The sequence below is a fragment of the Rhinolophus ferrumequinum genome, chromosome 9, assembly GCF_004115265.2.
Source record: "Rhinolophus ferrumequinum isolate MPI-CBG mRhiFer1 chromosome 9, mRhiFer1_v1.p, whole genome shotgun sequence".
NCBI lineage: Eukaryota > Metazoa > Chordata > Mammalia > Chiroptera > Rhinolophidae > Rhinolophus > Rhinolophus ferrumequinum.
This window is the reverse complement of record NC_046292.1, coordinates 4,195,153-4,213,123: the sequence shown is the minus strand read 5'-3', so window position 1 is coordinate 4,213,123 and position 17,971 is coordinate 4,195,153. Positions and strand designations below refer to the sequence as shown.

Sequence of the window (17,971 nt, the reverse complement as noted above, 5' to 3'; positions counted from 1 at the left end):
TCAAGTTTGGATGAAGAGGCAAAAGACCCAGAACAGCCAACTCAATACTGAAAAAGAACCAAGTCAGAGGGCTGACGCTACCGACTCCGAGACTCACTATAAAGCTACAGGAATCAAGACGGGGTGGTACCAGTGAAGGAACAGACAAGTAGATCAGTGGAACAGAACAGAGAGCCCAGAAACAGACCGACAAATACAGTCTACTGATCTTTGATGAAGGCGCAAAGGCAACACAATGGAGTCTCTTCAACTGGACGACTGGAACGACTGGACATCCACAGGCGAAAAAAATGAATCTAGACACAGACCTTACATCCTTCACCAAAATCAACTCAAAATAAATCATACACCTAAATGTAAAATGCAAAACTATGAAACTCCTAGAAGATAACAGGAGAAAACCTTGATGACCTTGAGTGACACTCAGTGGAAAACCTTGAGTGACACTCAGTAGTGTCACTTAAGTTGTTCTTGGACTAATGACAACACCAAAGCCACGATCCATGGAAGAAAGAATTGATAAGCTAGACTTAAAATTAAAATTAAAAATTTCTGCTCTGTGAAAGACAGTATCAAGAGAATGACAAGACAAGCCACAGACTGGGAGAAAATATTTGCAAAAGACACATCTCATAAAGGGCTGTCATCCAAGACACACAAAGAACCCTTAAAACTCAAAGCTGAGACTGCAGTCAAGTGAAGTTAATTAGAATATCCTTCCAGGAGGCTGGGATTCTTCCTCTGGGTGGGTTTCACTGGAACTTGGTAGAAATGCACATTCTCAGGCTCCACCCCAGGCCCACTGGAGCAGAGGCTCTGGGGTGGAGCCCAGCGATCTGGGTTTTAACAAGCTGTCCAGGGGCCAGTTCACCTTGAAAACCACTACGCCAAGGAATGCCAGCCTTCGTGTACTCATTCTTCCCTTGTCCATCTCGCTGACCCATCAGCAGGGCTCAGCACGTCCTGCGGGAAAGTCACCACCACAGACGTTTCCCACCAGCATGGAAAAGACCGGGGTCTTTTAGCCCCACGTAGCCCATCGATAGAGTCCGCACAGTGTACATTGTGAATGCACCTGAAAACTCTACTCAAGCTCTCTTCATCCAACTTTGAAAAGTACAGGCTCAAACTGGATCCTCATTTACACTTTGGCCATTTTTCTAAAACAATCTCAGGAAACGTCACTATATGGCAAGACCTGGGCAAAAGAACACTCTGTTCACACTTCACCTCCAGTGCTAGACAGGTACAGAGACTTGGAGAAAGTACCAAAGAAGAACTTGGAACCCCTGACAGAGCCCCTGAGGGAGCCAACGCCACCAAGTCCAGAGGGACCAAACATCCCTAGCCGCTGGGTGATGAAAACGTGGAATTAGATGGTGGTGATGGTCTCCCAACTTTGTGTACTTACTGAAGACCACTAGATTGTACACTTCAAATGTATAAATAAATAAAAGGATGATTAACAGTAAAAAAGAAAGTCCCAAGCTAGACCGAAGCCTCCCTGCAGGTCCCGCACTCCCAAATAACCACAAAAGCCACCAAGACCTAGCCACAACTGGAGAATGGGCTGCAGGCAAATCTTCAGAGGTCTCTTAGCACAACCATCAAAGACTCAAAAGAGGCCAGGTAGGTGTCTTACCTAACGCTCAGCTGTCTGGTGGCTGAGCCAAGACTACACCTGTTTCTGACAGCCAGTTCTGTTTCCTTTCCAAGGTACCAGTGATCCTTGGGTTCACTAAGGAGGTCTGAATTTCCCATCTTAATTTATAATCTGAAAAAGTAAAACCCCTAACAAATATATGCTAAGACACAAGTTCACTGCTCAAATGGTGATCTGTGATTACAACTGCCTGGGTACTCAGTAGTGTCACTTAAGTTGTTCTTGGACTAATGACAAGAACCAGAAGTGAACTTAAAACTAAATGATATATTTGTGCCAAGGCCTAACAGCAGACTTCGAGAAATGCTTGCTGAGCAAAAAAGCGGTTTCTGAATAGTTCAGTGGGGGCGAGGGGAGGGTAATTGCAGGTCTCATGACAGTGCCCCGTGCCAAATTCAAAAGACCCTTCCCGCGAACAGTCACTACTGTATTCATGTTGCAAGAGACAATTTAGTTTGGGCAAAATATCATCCATTACATTTAATTTGTTAATACAGATTTTATTAGTTTTGTGGTTTCTTTTTATGTAATGTATGCATCTATTTGAGTTTTATATTTACAGAAGAACTGCAAGAATTAAGAAATTTATACTGAGTGTTTTGTGTTTTTACGTATTTCATCCATTCCACAAATATTTACTGAACACTGACTATGGGCCAAGTATTCTTCTAAGTGCTACATTTTGAAGTATTATAATGTTATATGCAAAAGTATAAAATTTTATAAAGTATGATAAAATTATATGTATATTAAAATATATAAAAAGTTTAGGTCAAAACTGAGGTGGGTCCACAGGAACCTTCTGCCTTTGAAGGAAAAGTTCTTTAGCATCTGATTCAAATTTTATAAAGATTACTCTAGTCTCTGCAGGTAAGACTTGCTTCTCTCTTGGTTCCACAGAGCCAAACCTGCCCGTCCTGCTCCATCCTCACCTGTCCTTGCCTCACTGATGTGGAAAGATATTCTGCCCCCGGCACTCCAATACACCCAACCTACCTCTGCCACTACCGTGCTGAACAGAAACAGGCGGTCTGATAAACGGGCACGCACTCACTGGGACTGTGGTAGCCATTTAGCTCGCTTAGGTTAAACTGAAGAATTCCAGTGAACCCCACTGCTACACAATTATCACGTTTAATCAGAAATTTGGTACCATAAACTACATTCAAAAATCAAAGGGTGTCACACTTCTAACTTGACTCTGTGTTCCTATTTGCATTTCCCTACTTGCAATTCAGCCAGAAGAGCCCCGCGTGGACTGGGAATAATCTGGAGCATTCCAACCGTGGGCACCGCCAAAAGCTAAACAAAGCCCGGCCTCAGGGTTAGCAACCACCGACCGAGTCGGGTAGGCCGCACTCTCTCTCTCTCACCTTCATCATCAGAGTATAACATGCATTTCAGTTCAGCTCACATTTTGGCAGTTTGACAAGTCCTAAATGATCCCCCAAAAATGTGGGTCTACACTGCAAAAAGATAACGTATAAATACAGCAGGAAAAACAACCGTTGAAAAATTACAACCCTAAAACTTTATAAGTTATATAAAGAGAAAAATTTTAATTACAAAAACACTCAAAAATATATGCCTACCCAAAAAAAATATGATTAAAGAAACTTTTAAAAGGTGGCTTCTCATTAAAATAACTGAAATGAAATATAATGTAATAATTCTCAGTCTTAAAAGTCCATTTTCCTTACCTGAATAGCAAAAATTGGAAAATAAAAAGTATTCGGGACTTAAAAGGGTAATTCTCTCCCTATAAAAAGCATTACAGTCTGGGGGCCTTTCTTCTTCGGGTTCTGCGGTATGGCTTCAAACGTAACAGTCTGTACCGGCCCTGCTCTCAACACAGACACTTTTACCATTAAAACAGCACACTTAATATGAAAATCTCTGAAGCTGTCACCAGCTGAAAACCTTTGATGCAGCTTGAAGATCAGTACAAACTAGATTTCTATTTTGTTTGCTTACTCTAGAGGAACTTTATATTGGATGAAAAACAAACAAAAGAAGGAGCATTAATAGCTCAGAAACAGTAGCACACGCGTAAGGAGCTGATCTGAAAGCGCGTAAGGAGCATATTTGCATCACCAACGGTCCGTGCTGCTCCCTTCATGTACCTTTGGAAGAACATGGTGGTAGCCCCAACCTGGGGACTGCACAACAGAGTGCTATTTTAAGTCAAGTAGCTAATTAATGACTAAACAAGAAGAAATTTCAGTCCCCACAACATACATGGAGTAGTAATATGTGTAATTATGAAGTCATTTGCGCAATCAGAAAGTTGCATTAGCATAATTATTTCTGGCTCTGGGCCTTAAAAATATTAACTTAAAATGCAGAAACCCTGTAATAGTTCACCTAATGAAGATGTGAATACCAAACTGATTATGAAATAAGAGTCGGTTCTTTGACAAATGTTCTCTGTGTTTAATACATTCTTTCTCTCTGGATATAAAAATTAAGCCTAACCCTCTAGTTACCCAGAGGTACATACAAAATTTCTACTTTTAATATATCTTCTTCATTATCCAGAGCCCACATATTAATATTCATTATTAAGACCCGAAACTACTTCCCTAAGAAACAAGTGTTTGCTATTAAAAAATAAAAAAATCTTCATGCAAAAATACATTAAGTGTATGTGTAATACTTGAAAAGGCAAATAAACAAAGAAGCCAAACAATTCTATAAAACAAAAGGATGAGAAATCACTAAAATAGCTCCAAGACCTTGGGAAAGTCTGTTTGAAATTGTTCTTTGGGACAGAAGAGTAGAGAGTCAAGGCTCCCAAATCAGGCTGTGGGCTGATTCCACCACTCAGATTTCCTCATCTGTAGTACGAAGATAATGACATAAGATGCCTCACAGAAGTAATTCAAGAAGTAAATGTGACTGCTCACGTAGAGTACCCCAGAGTGCCTAGCATACCACCAGATGTCCAATAAACGTTGGCCGCCATCCTTACTGTCAGTACCATCATCATTTCCTTTAAAGTCTTCAGAACCTGGGGGAAGGGTGTGTGTGGTGGAGAAAGCGTATTCTAAAATTGATTTGTTTTTAGTATGTTTATTTTGTAATTGCAAATAGCACTCAAGAAGGGCAGATCTTACCTATTCCAATGGGTTAGAAAACGTTGAAAGTAGCTCAACTAGGCCCCAAGATCAGCTTCACCACGTATTAGCATAAGAACCCAAAATACTAATCCTATATTAACTCTTTTTAATCCAAAACTAGATCACAGGATAGCTTTGCCAAGTAATGTGGCCATGAGGCTTTGATTAAAAGCCGAGACAACACACAACAGAATGAATATTCCTAAGAATTAATAAGCAACATGGAAGAAATTAAGCTCAGAGAGACAGGCCCTATCAAGTGTGCTATCTTGACCAAATTATTTACCCACTTTTTACCAACGCTCTCTCATCTGTAAAAGGAAAGAGTACACATCTTTTAATACTGTTGTAAGGCTTAGAAATAATTACATCCAGTGCCCCGTGCCCAGCAAAGGACGGGTGCTCCATAAATGGCAGCAGCTGATTGGGCACGACGACACTCTGCCTCTCTCAACACACACACAGCATCAAAATTGGGTTTTCTCAAATAATCACAAATACTATAACACAGGTCTGAGTAAAAGAATTTCTCCAAAGTACACAGGAGTCACATTATACCCAGGAATTCAACTGCACACACCAGGCAGAGAGCGAGCGAGCGAGAGAACATGGGACACGGACAGAGATGACAGTTGACATCGAACAAGCAACCCCGTTGCAAACAAGTGCTGTGCAGAGAGAGATGGAAAACACGAGTCAGCTGTGCTCTCAACTGCTCTGGTGCCCACATGCCTCTCCCAGTGACAGCGCCTCATCCCAATGACAGGGAGCTCCAGAAACGTCATTTTGTACAATAAGACTCCTGAACACAAGCAACCACTCCGAGTGGTCCCCCACCAAAACGGCCACTTATCCAGCTGCAGAGGGACAGTGGACCCTTAATGATGGCAGTATGGCTACACTTTACTCTAAGTGCAACTCAAGGGGTTTACTGGGCGATCCCAACTACAGGTGCTCTGCTCCCCACAGGACCACCAAGGCCTGTGACCGAAAGTCCACCACACCAAAGTGGGTTTCCTTCAGGATTTAGTGTCAACATGGATGGCAGGCTGAAGAACGTGGCAAAAGACAATGCCCAGCTAGACTGGAGAAGGAGGCACTTTAATCTGAGTACTGGTGGTTTGTTTCTCCACTATCCAAGCCAATTTAAAAAAATGATAGTTACCATCACCACAAACACTACGGAATTAACAACTAATAATCTGAGTCTTCTGCTGTCACTCTAAGATTCCCCTATTTTTCCGAAAGCCAAAAATAAACAAGACAAAAAGCCAATGTCCTCTACCCAGAAATATGGGCCAACCTTCCAATTCAGTTCCCTCAAATGAAGGTTTCTCAGCGTGGAGCTGCCAAATCTCTGAGCACAGGGGAGGGCCACCAGGGAGAGGGAGTCGCAGGCCTGCCTCCTGCCCTCAAGGACACATTCCTCACCTGGGTCCCAGGTGCACAACAATGCACCTTCCTCAGACCCCAGCTTCACCCGTCCTGGTCAGACAGGGGTGCAGTTTCCTCTCTTTGGACTTGGGGACTTTAGCAACAGGTGGCCTAAGCCAGTGGTTTCCACGGGGCTGTGTGTACTGGGGTCCTGGGAGAAAATACACAACAACTTCTGTTTTCCTTTTCATCTCATCCTCTATAAACATTCTTTACTGGGTGTTTTACAATGCAGCGAAAACGTGAAAGTGGAACATGTAAATAATTTAGAGGTAAATAAAATGGGAAAGTTGAAGGCCTGTGCTCAAAAGCTCCAAACCAAACAAGTTTCGAAACCAAGCATCTAAATAATCTACCAAATAAATTTCTGACACTGTTACCTCCAGATTTATAAGATTCTTAAGACCACTGATTTTAACTGATTAAGCCATTGCCCGTTCAAATATAACTTCAAATCATAATTAAAATAAATTGCCAATTTCATATAACATATAACCTTGAAAAAAGTACATACCTATTATGTGTTTTGTTACATTTATAAGTATACTGGAGCTAATATATAATACTATGGTATCAAACCCAGGTTTCAGGGAATACAGAGAAACATACCGAGTTTTTAAATAATTCATGACCTCGCTGTGACTTCCTGAATGGCTCCCAAATTACACTATTTGCTAACAGACTAACAATTCATGATTAAGACTAATTTTCAGCATATTTACTTTGTTTTCATGTCTAAAATGTTTGAAATAGTTTAAAACAATAGGCCTCTAAGCTAGCTAATATTTAACAAAGCAAAAGCATTCTGTCTGAAGGGAGAATATAATTTATGCAAGTAATCAAAATATACATACCTTAAGAGAAATTCAAATTTGAGCTAAGGTAACAAAGCTATGAGGTTCTAGTATTTGAATCTGTAAACTGGGGATAAGTAAAGAGATTTTCATCCATATAACCTCTTCCAACTCAAAACAAAAGGCTCTAAATCAAGAAGTTAGAGCAAAACAATCTTAAAAAAATAAGGGTAAATAGGCAGCACTGTTTTCTCTTTGTGTCTTTTAACAAACTGAGTGCCAAGACACAGGGTAAGGTATTGTATTTAACTAAACTTGGAAGTAAATGTTGAAGCAGCCACGGGACTTGATTTAGACCAACTATGCAAAACCAGTAACCCCAAGCCATTTGAATTAAAGGAATATAATGCCCAAAGTGATTTTCCTATTACACACTAAATGTGTATTACCCTAAATGCAAATACTCAGATTTAAAAATAAGAAAAACAACAAAGCAATCCACCCCTAGTATTATGACTCCCAGATAAGATTTACCAAAAATAAAAAAACTATCATCCAACCATCCATAAAAGTTTACTCATTCTACTTCATCAAATTCATCTACTTCATCAACCTTCTATCTAATGAGATGCTAAATATACACTCTACTACACAGCCTTCATTCTTAAAAATATTCCTATCATTATAGCAAACCAGTTAATTCTCCATGCAAACTTTCTCCATCAGAGAAGACTAAGAGCTGCGCGAGTAAGAAGCCTGCCCTCCCCAATTCTACCGAAACTTCACCCTTCAAGACACTACACATTCTGTGGGCACTGGCGCTGTGTCTTTACTAATTCATGACAACACAGGTACTAACGTTTACCGGAGATGCAGGCAGAATTACCCACCAAGTGCAAGATGCCAAAATGCAAGAAAACGCAGATACAGGAACTCATGCTCCCTTAGTCAGTCAGCGTGCACATTTTATAGTTTTCACCGCAAGCCAAGCAGATCAGAGAGAGTTCGAGAAACATGTTGCTTTCTGTCAAATCCAAATTCAATATTCTTCTCATTTACAACTTCCTAGTGCAACATTTTGAATTTAAAGCTAATATAAAGTAGTACTGTGCAAAATGACCTAAGAAGTTTGCCCTTCCAGAAATTACACCCCTAAGAATAGAAATGTCTCTACCTCATTAGTGTTCCAGCGGTGCCTCTCTTTGGGTAAACTTGAACATTTCGGCAGACATTCAAGCAGCTTTTTCGGTAAAAAGATTTTTACATGACTACTATTGCTGTTCCCATGATCATCTATAAAGAAGAAAACAATAGGTTCAGAGAAAATAATGGAGCAAACCTCCTGTTAAGTATACTGGCGAGGTCAGAAACGGCAGCTCAGTTAGTGTCAGTCGCCGGGAGACAGAGCACCATTCCTTAGTGAACAATACTCTTTACACCCTCATCGGAGAGATGGCGGCAGGATGGGCAAGAGGCTCGAACAGGAGACCGAGCTTCTGCTCCATACAAGCAAGTGGGCAGGGAGTACCCCAGCGGCTGCCCATAACCAGAATGTTACTTTTAAAGGTTCTTTCACCAAGTTTCCAGAAGCAAATCAAAATTGCAAAATGATTTAAGCTTACAAAACCCAGAAATCTTCCATTAACCAGTTGGAAAAGTTTTAAGTTTCTTAGGGAAAAAGACTTGTAATAAAATAGGACTATTTTATTCATAAACTACTACTAGTTCATCCCCTAGAATGCAAATAAGACTTTTCCTTTCAAAAGCAAATTACAAATCTTATAAGGAATTCAAACCTGCACTTAGTTAGCTACCTAACACAGAGGCTGGCCTTTCTAGCCTAAGTCTAAAAATATAGCATTTTAATTAACTTGATTTACATATCCATAGCTATATCATTAATGTATTTCATCAAAATGTAGCTCTTCTAAATTGGTGAAAGGAAAGTCCATTACTTTCAGACTAGATGGTATATCTCACTACCCGATAACCGATAACCGGTCTCCCTGATACTTTCTAGAAGAAATCATTTCCTTTACGTATTACTTCATTTGTTTGTTTACTTGCATTATCATTTCCTGTTTCATTCCTGTAACAAAATCTCTTTGCCTGGCTCAAAATTTCTTGCCATTTTGGCCCATTTAGGTCAACGTTTCAGATTACCCACACCAATTATTTTAATGCTAAATGGAGGCCCCAATATCCAAAGGGTGCACTGCATAACCAGCTACTAAGGAACAACACATTAAATACTAAAGACTGAATTTGCTCCAGCAAGTCACAGTTGAAATAACTTATTCTGATATTAATAAGGTATATGTAATAAAAACACTGAACTCCATTCCAAATTAAGAGTCCAGGATTCTGGCTCAGTTCTGCTACTTTCGAAGTGTGTGACCTTGGGTAAGTTACTTAATATTTTCAGTTTTCCCAAATCAAGGAGAAATTTGATAACCTCTAGTTCTCCTCCATCGTAAGTACCTACAGAACTGTCATTCAATGACTTAAAACACCTTACAATTAACCAGCCGTGTGAGGCACACAGGTATTAGCTAATGACGTTAAAAGTGAAAATACAACAATATATTTTCCCAGTCATTTACTATAATGTTGTTTAGCATAGCCTATTTTTTGAACATGTAAAAAACAGAAAAGAATAAAAAATATTTTCTACAGTCACAATAAAATCCTCTCCAAACATTTTTCATCTGATTTATACATTTCTTCTCAAGGAAAAGATCTTAACAGGAAAATACTGGGCATAAAAATAAAGTCTAAAAAAATTTACTACATCATATGGAAATATTTTATAGGGAGGAACTGAAGAGAGTTTTAGCGTACTAAATCTTTTTTGGTCCATGAACTACACAACCAATTGAATTATAATGCCCATCCTCTATTTCTATAAGCAGCATAAAAACTTGAAAAACCTCAAAACTGACTGCTTTTTTAGAATCCAAAATTTTAACCTAATAGCAAAATAAAATTAAACTTTTAAAAAATCTTGCTATGAAACCAAAAAAAGTGTTCAACGAAGAGAAAGTTCACAGAAAGTTCCGTATTAATTACACACTTGTAATTTTATGTGCTTGTGCCTGCTCCCTGCACTTCACCCTCCAGAGGGAGGGAGGGAGGGAGGAAGCGAGAGAGGGAGGGACCACGGGCCATAAAACTTTAAAGCAGAATACCAAATCACACCGCCTCTACCGCCCTTCCCTTCTCTCTTCCCCTAAAGCGTTTGATTCTCATTTTTCAAAACTCTCCCATGATGTGTACAATTCGGAAAGTAGTGGTGGAATTCTAAAATCTATACTCAATTCAAATATTCACCATTTACAAGGTGCCTTTTATGAAAACAGTACCATGCTGGTGCTCAATGGGCTTACCCTAAATTGTGTGTGACTAGGCACATCTCTGAGGAAGCTGTTTAAAACATAAATTTGAGCAATAATTACAGATTATTAAGCCTGAGCTTCTACTTCCGTTTGTGATCACAACCTGAGGTCTGTCCTTTTAGCCTCCTTGAGGAATCAGCTGTCCTGTGGTATATGAGGCACATGTACCACGTGTGTCTAGTCCTGAATGTGTACACGTGTGTGGGGGAGAGAGGGAAGGAAAGAGAGGGAGGGAGGAGGAGAGAGAGGGAGGGAGAGAAGGGGGGAGAGGGAGAGGGAGAGGGAGGGAGGGAAAGAGAGGGAGGGAGGAGGAGGGAGAGGAAGGGAGAGAAGGGGGGGAGAGGAAGAGGGAGAGGAACAGAGGGAAAGAGAGGGAGGGAGGAGGAGGGAGAGAGAGGAAGAAAGGGCGGAGAGGAAGAGGGAGAGGAAGGGAGACAGGGAGAGGGAGGCAGAGAGAGGAGGAAGGGAGGAGGAGGGAGAGAGGGAGAGGGAAAAAGTCTTCTCAACAGCACCAGTAACTGCTGTGGAAAAGGCTTCCGGCTTCCACTCTGATACCACAGCAGGCAGTACTGAACCGGCCTGAAGGCTTTTTGAGGGAAAGGAGAAAGGCTGTGTAAGCACCCTCTCAATCAGGTTTCTAAATATAGCACTTTATGGGGCTGTACAGCCATGGGTTCAAAAGGAAAAGGAGGATGACAGGCCAATGAGCTCCCCTTAATCAGTTTTTTAACTGTGCTGCTTCCAGAATCTTAGGTTCATGCTGAATATAAATTGGATGTTTTTAAGAAACATAACAATGGATAAATTTTCCCACTGTGCATTATGAAGATGGCAGTTTTAATACTGAGAAAAGAATATTAGGAACTCAAATAGGCAAAATGTTAAAACTCTTATATTCAAATTTCAGTTTTTCCAGTTAAAGTGTGATAAAAAGTAACTTCGCTTACATTGGAAAAGAACTGCTCACATGGCTATACTGTTTTTTAACTAAAGGCTGCTTTATCATGTTTTGGAGATAGCTATAAATGACATAATAATCAGATACATGCATGAGCCAATTTTTAAATCCTTGTCTCAGTACAAGGATTGCAATTGTATCTTGGGTTAACAGTAAAAGTAAGGTATACACTGGTTTCGAACGCATCTCAGTATTTAATGCAAATAATTAAATTCTGACACTGCAAGATGGAAGTGTCAACCAAATAAAGGAAAACATTCCATTATCATTATCTAGCACAATACGTATGTATGATGTGTGACTACAAAATAATTTTCTAAACTCCTTCACAATAAAAATAACCAGTAAAGGTCCTGAAATTGACAGATGACTTGCTTGGCTGAAAGCTGTAATTCTAGGAAAATGAACCATCCTTTCCGGTCAACCTTCAAACATTTTCCAAATAATAATTTTAGAGACACAGTATAATTTAACTAACAATTTCTAAAATGTTCAAAAATGTTCATTCACTTGATCAGGCAAAAGGTAGAATTTTTGTTTGCATGTTTTATTTCTAAAAATTGAGATTCGCATTGCCACATCCAATCCTTTTTTTTAAATCCAAAGAAATATATTTGACCTCTTTCTTGGAACACACAGTTGACTTCTGCAAAGTAAATTATAACTGTATTAACTCTAACCTGGAAATTCTACATCCATTTTATTTTGATCCATAATTAATAAAAATTAAAGAATTTTGGTTCTGTGAATAATTACAAACACTGCTATTCAATCCAGTTGATTATGATTAATCTCTCAACCTCTAGACCAAACTATTCAAAATAAGTTGGTATAACAGTGTATCAAATTGCTAAATCTTATTGGGAATATATTTGATCAAGAACTTGGAGTGGTAAAATTAAAAGGAAGCTCTACAATTTTCCATTTAGCTCTAATTATTATGTGCTTAGATTTAATTAGTAGGATAGGAACTGATTTAGGAAAACATAGCCACATATTGTTATATTCAAGTCGGCACAATGCTCACAGCAGCAAATCTGCCAGGACTAACGGAAGACCCTCAAATCACTATTCCTCCAAAATAAATATTAATTAAGCACCAGCAACGTGCCAAGCATTGATATGATTTCTCTCTTCATTCTTTTCCAAAGAGATTCTCCAAAAGGAATTAAACTCAGTTGTAATTATCCAAAATAATTGTAAAGGTTAAAAAAACAAAACATAACATTTTTTAGTAGAAAAGCATAACTAGTATTGCTTTTTAACAAACCCTTTCCTCTTCGAGCGTGTGATCATCAAATGTCGCCCTTTCTATTTTTAGGTGGCCCGGATCTGCCCTTCTCCTGACAATCCTGTTACCAAATCTCTGGCCCTGGTTTGTCAACTCATTACTCAGGTTCAATAAACTCCTATTTATCTGCATTCACATTTTCAATCTAAAAATATGTGGGCGGAGGGGGCTAAGTGAGGGCGCAGAAGCCTTGCAATCGGCTACTCCACTTGGGTCGGGCACCTTCCTTCTGCTGCTTGGCTGCATTCAATTTCAATCTGAGCTACATATGATCGACTCAATTCATTCTCTGCTACTTCTGGGGGAGTAAACAGCTGCGGGACCCTCTAGCAGGCATCCAGACAGGATTTTCCATGGACTCTCTCAATTATCCTCACAATCCCCTTCAGGGCGCAATTACCCCCATTTTACAGATGAAGAACCAGAGGTTCAGACTAACTTGCCCAAGACCCACAGCTAGTAAGTGGCTCAAATGGGATTCAAACACGACCCGTGGCTTTTCCCACATGATTCCTACTCTGTCGCCTGGAATTTGACGCTAGAATTATGGAATTGTTGTCTTGCTATCTAACATTTGCACGGTGCTCTGAATTTTCCATGTGGTTAAACCCTTTCCCTTTTTCAATCCTCACAGAAACTTTATGTGGGGAGTATAATTTTGCTACCCCCAGAAGGATTAAGTAACTCATCTAAGATCACACAGCAAATTAAAGGCAGAACCCAGGCCTTCTACACCCCACCCCAGGCTAATGCACTGCACTGTAACGGCGGAAATGCTCTCACTGCCAAGCCCACCCCTTCCTGTAAGTCAAAAGCTTTTCAAATCCTACCTTCTAGAGGTGGCACGGTGTTGAGAACACAGTAGGTGCTAGTTCCGCAGAATACACTTTGGGAAACGCTCTAAGGAAACAGAAAATAAAATGTAAAACTAATCTTTGAAAAAGATATATAGTGGCTCTTCTGTGGTCTTCCTGCCAAAGATGCACAACCAGGATCTAATCATGAGGAAACATCAGACAAACCCCAATGGAGGAACACTCTACACAATGACTGGCCTGCACTCTTTTCAAGAGTGTCAAGGTCATGAAAGTGGAAGGACTGAGAACTGCTGTGTATTGACGGAAATGGAAGAGACAGTTGAGTACGACCCAGGGTTCTGGCTGGACCTTCTTCTACACAGGTTACCACTGGGTCAGCTGGCACAACTGGCAAAGCAGCTGAGTTCAAACTGTACAAACGCCTCTGAGTTCATGTCCCGATTTTGATTTTTATATTGTGCTTATGGAGAAGAATACTCTTGTTTGTAGGAAATACAAAAGTATTGGAGGGTGATGAAACATACCGGCAACGTATTCTCTCACAGTTCGGGAGAAAAACGTTCTTTGCACTACACCTACAATTTTTCTGTAGGCTTAATTAAGGGTATTTCAAAATTTAAAATACATGTGTGTGAAAAACAGGATAGATGCTGGGAACATGCACTACTTGTATACAACTTTTTTCCACAGGGAGCATATGTACTGTGCACAGAGTCAATTTTTACTAAGATGAATCAATGCCACATTCATTTTGCAGGTCGGTCCACATTCAAAGACATTAACCATTTCCCAAAAGTAAGCCCAACACCCAACTCATTCAAAAGCATCTACTGAGAGCCACCGAACAGTACGGCAGGCAGGTGTAGTAGGTCAGGAAGAAGAGGGAAGCCCAGGTCTCTGCTCTCAGGCTGCTACATGTGAGTCAAATGGAAGTTTTCATACAAAAACCTACACAATGATTAACTTTTAAAATGACGCTTTCGGTGAGTCTTGCCAGCCAATTATTTTCAGTCCTAAGAATATCCTTTGCATTTGGTTTCAGTATTAAATAAATTTTTAGATTATTCACCCTGCATTATAAACCACATGTTTACTTAGAAAACCAACGATTATTTACAAGTTCAACAACCACCTCAATGTTTTATGTTTAAAATAGAAAAAGCTCAGTTCTCTCGCTTCCTAGCTGTCCTGAGGAAAGTAACTTCACGTCTGCATTAGCTCATCAACAAAGGTGGAGATGGTATCTCTCTGTCCTAGTGCAGACAGTTGTTGGGAGAATTAAATGAGATAACGCGTACAGTGGAGCTTTAAATTCCAAGTACCACACAAATATAAACTGCTATTGTCACCACAGTCAATAAGGATAATCTTTAACAATGTTAACATTTTCTAAGAGCAAACTGAGGATGGCCTGAATTTTTTTGTGCCAAAAAGAGTGTTGAAATCTGACTAAACTTGACTTCCATGCGTTTTTAACGTTCCTCTCTCACATCCACGGTCCAGCGTTTCACCACAGACTAATGAGTCCTTCTCCACAACGTGACTCCTAGCTACCAGGACAACCATCAGCTCCCCTAATGATTTATTTTCTGTTTCTGGAAAATCCTTGTTCCAGGACTTTTGCCATCCTTCCATTTGTTGAATCACTAATGCTACCTACTCATTCACGACCTGTGATAGCAGCCTCTGGACCTGAAGACTCTCCCTACGAACCAGGGGCAAATGTCAGAATCTACGTATCTATCCTCTGGAAAATTGAACGGCAGTTTCTTCCCATGACTGCGAGCGTGGAATTACAGCACATGTTAAAAAGCGGCTCACGTAAAGTCAGAAGTACTCTCACTTCCTGTAACATGTGCAAGAGCCGCCAGCAACAGCCTTCAAACCATATTAGTGCAACATGTCATCTTAGTGTGGCTTCTGAAGTAAGACTTGAAATTTTATGTTAAAAAGAATGTCTTAAGGCTTAACATTTTCTGGCTTCCTATTACCAAAAAAAGATAGCATAAGTTTACCACTTATCAAGACATCTTAACAAGGGTCTTCACATCAAGTTTTTAAAATGACTAATGTGCAGTGAAACACACTAACAAATAGCTTCAAAACAAACAAGCACTTTTACCTCTGACTTCAAAGTTTGATGATAGGTAAATTAGTGGTAAAATATACCAACAAGAAACCAGAAGAATTAAACACCAAAAATAACACACGTACCAGAAATATGAACGACCAACCAACCATGATTTGTCTACAGCACTGGCATAATAAATAAAGTCTTAATAGTTAACCAGGACAGAAGTTCACATAAGTTGAGAGTGAAATCAAAAGTCATTCTATCCCCAAAATAACCAGGTCCTCAAAGCAAATAAGCCTAATGCACAAGAAACTCACCTAAGAAATGGCTACCTTGTACCGTGTTTCCCTGAAAATAAGACCTAGCCAGACAATCAGCTCTAATTCGTCTTTTGGAGCAAAAATTAATATAAGACCCAGTCTTATGTTAGATAAGACCCAGTGTTATAGTAAAATAAGACCGGATCTTATATTAACTTTTGCTCCAAAAGCCGCATTACAGCTGATTGTCCGGCTAGGTCTTATTTTCGGGGAAACAGAGTATTAAATAACCACAGGCCAGACTCTGAACTGGGTCCTTTCCCTGGACCCCTCAAGATCTGTTTCCCACACTGAGCCAGAGGCAGTTCTGCAGTAGAGGGAGGACCCCTGGACGGCGAGAACTGGAGTCCTGTATCCCAGGTCCACCACCCCCTGCTGAGAAGTCTGGGGCAAACAGCTGACCTCTCCCTCCACAGCACAATGCACACAGCAGGCAAAGCACAAGCTCCAACGGCAGACACGTCTGGGTTCCGGTCCTCCCACAGCCCTCCCAGGCTGACTCTTAATTTTAACTCGGACCGCTCGACCTTCAGGAGCCTTCCACTGATGGAGTTAGGCCCGCTGGCGCCATCTCAGCAGCCTCTCCAAGGCTGCACCTCTCTTTATCGTAACTCCTTCTATTTGTCCTACAATCGTTAAAAGAGTACCTACCGTGGGCCAGACCCTGTCCTAGGAGCCGGGGCTGCAGTGAACAAGACAGAACAGGTCCTACCCTTGTGGGGTACCTGCCAGTGGGAGAGATGGGTGGTAAGTGGGATAAATGCTGTGAAGGAAAGAAAAGTAGGCGGTGCACTCTGGTGAGAACCAGGGAGGGAAAGCACTGTTTCTGATCGTACATCCACATGTGGGGGAAGGACTACTAGACTGGAGCAAGAAACCTCTCACTAACCAGATGCGCGGCTCTCAGCCTGGCTGCACATCAGTCATCTGGGGAGACTTTTTAAATTCTGATGCCCAGGCTACAACCCTGAACAGTTGAGTCAGAATATGTGGGGGTAGGACCCAGGCATCAGTGTTTTTGTAAAGATTCTCAAGCGATCTCAAGATGTACCCAAGGACGAGAACCACTGAAATAAACAGCAGTGGGACTCTAGGCAACTCTTCGAACTTCCCCGGTTTTCTCAAGAGTAAAGTGGGAGGCTGACCTTGAACAATGCGTCTCCAACTTCAGCGTGCACTCAGGTCATCGGCGGACCTGGTGAAGACGCAGGTTCTGACCCCCGGGTCGGAGTGGGGCCTGGCCAGGCCTCTATGAGGCCTCCATGTGAAACTCATGCCACGATTTGGGGCCACGTGTTGAGTATCAGGAACTAGAGGGTCTAAAAGTCCTAACATTCCTCGGCCTCATAATTTCATGAATTCCTACTCGACTAAGTACTTCTGTCTGTTAACAGAAATTATAACTCAAAACTATACCAGAGTACGCAAGCAAAATCATTAAAAGAAACCAGAGGGATGGTTACACAATTAATACAGTGCCCAGTGTCTCCAGAAGTGGCTGAGAGAGGAGATAGAGACACTCTATAAAATAGATCCCCTGCCTTCAAAAAGTACACTATCAAGTTGGAGGCAATACTAAAGATTGAAAGAAGACACAGCACGGGATTTATCGAAGGCTAACATGAGGGCAGACAGCAGCAGCCTGGAAACCCAGCAACTCCCTGTGTGCGGAGCACAAACTCTGTGGGGGGACAGCCTCTTTCATTCATTTCCATCTCCTTTCGAGACCCTAGGTCAGGGCGTGACACAGCCACACTCCTTAGACAATGCATATCGTTCTGGAATGTTGGAATAAAGGAAACAAAATGCTGTGTAACAAGAAGTGATTGCAGGCTTTGGAAGAGAGAAGTAGCATGGTGCAAACTGGGTGTACAGTTCTCTGAAATACGGACTGAGAATGTTTAAATCTCCACAGAGTCCCTTTAAAGCTACCTGGGACCCACACAGCTTATTAAATCAGACACGGAGAGGCCACACTGAATGCAATAAACCACTTGTATCAATTAGAAGTGATGCATTAAAAAAAAAAAATGTGTCATATATTTTCCATGACTGAAACTGACTTTTAAAATTCACTGGTCAATACATATAACATGACATATAAA

At 40.8% G+C, this 17,971-nt stretch overlaps 1 protein-coding gene across 16 annotated transcripts in view; it reads right to left on the bottom strand.

The window, feature by feature from the left end:
• The window catches only part of CAMTA1 (calmodulin binding transcription activator 1), an 818,639-nt gene that overhangs the window by 776,861 nt on the left and 23,807 nt on the right, over positions 1-17,971 (bottom strand). For 13 of the 16 annotated variants that reach the window (XM_033113419.1, XM_033113420.1, XM_033113429.1 and 10 more), the window contains exons 2-3: positions 13,485-13,554; positions 8,185-8,303 (exon numbers count right to left, since the gene is read on the bottom strand). In XM_033113419.1, coding sequence (XP_032969310.1) covers positions 8,185-8,303; positions 13,485-13,554 — 189 coding nt within the window. The remainder of the gene's footprint in view (positions 1-8,184; positions 8,304-13,484; positions 13,555-17,971) is intronic. The other 3 variants (XM_033113425.1, XM_033113426.1, XM_033113432.1) reach the window with 1 other exon arrangement.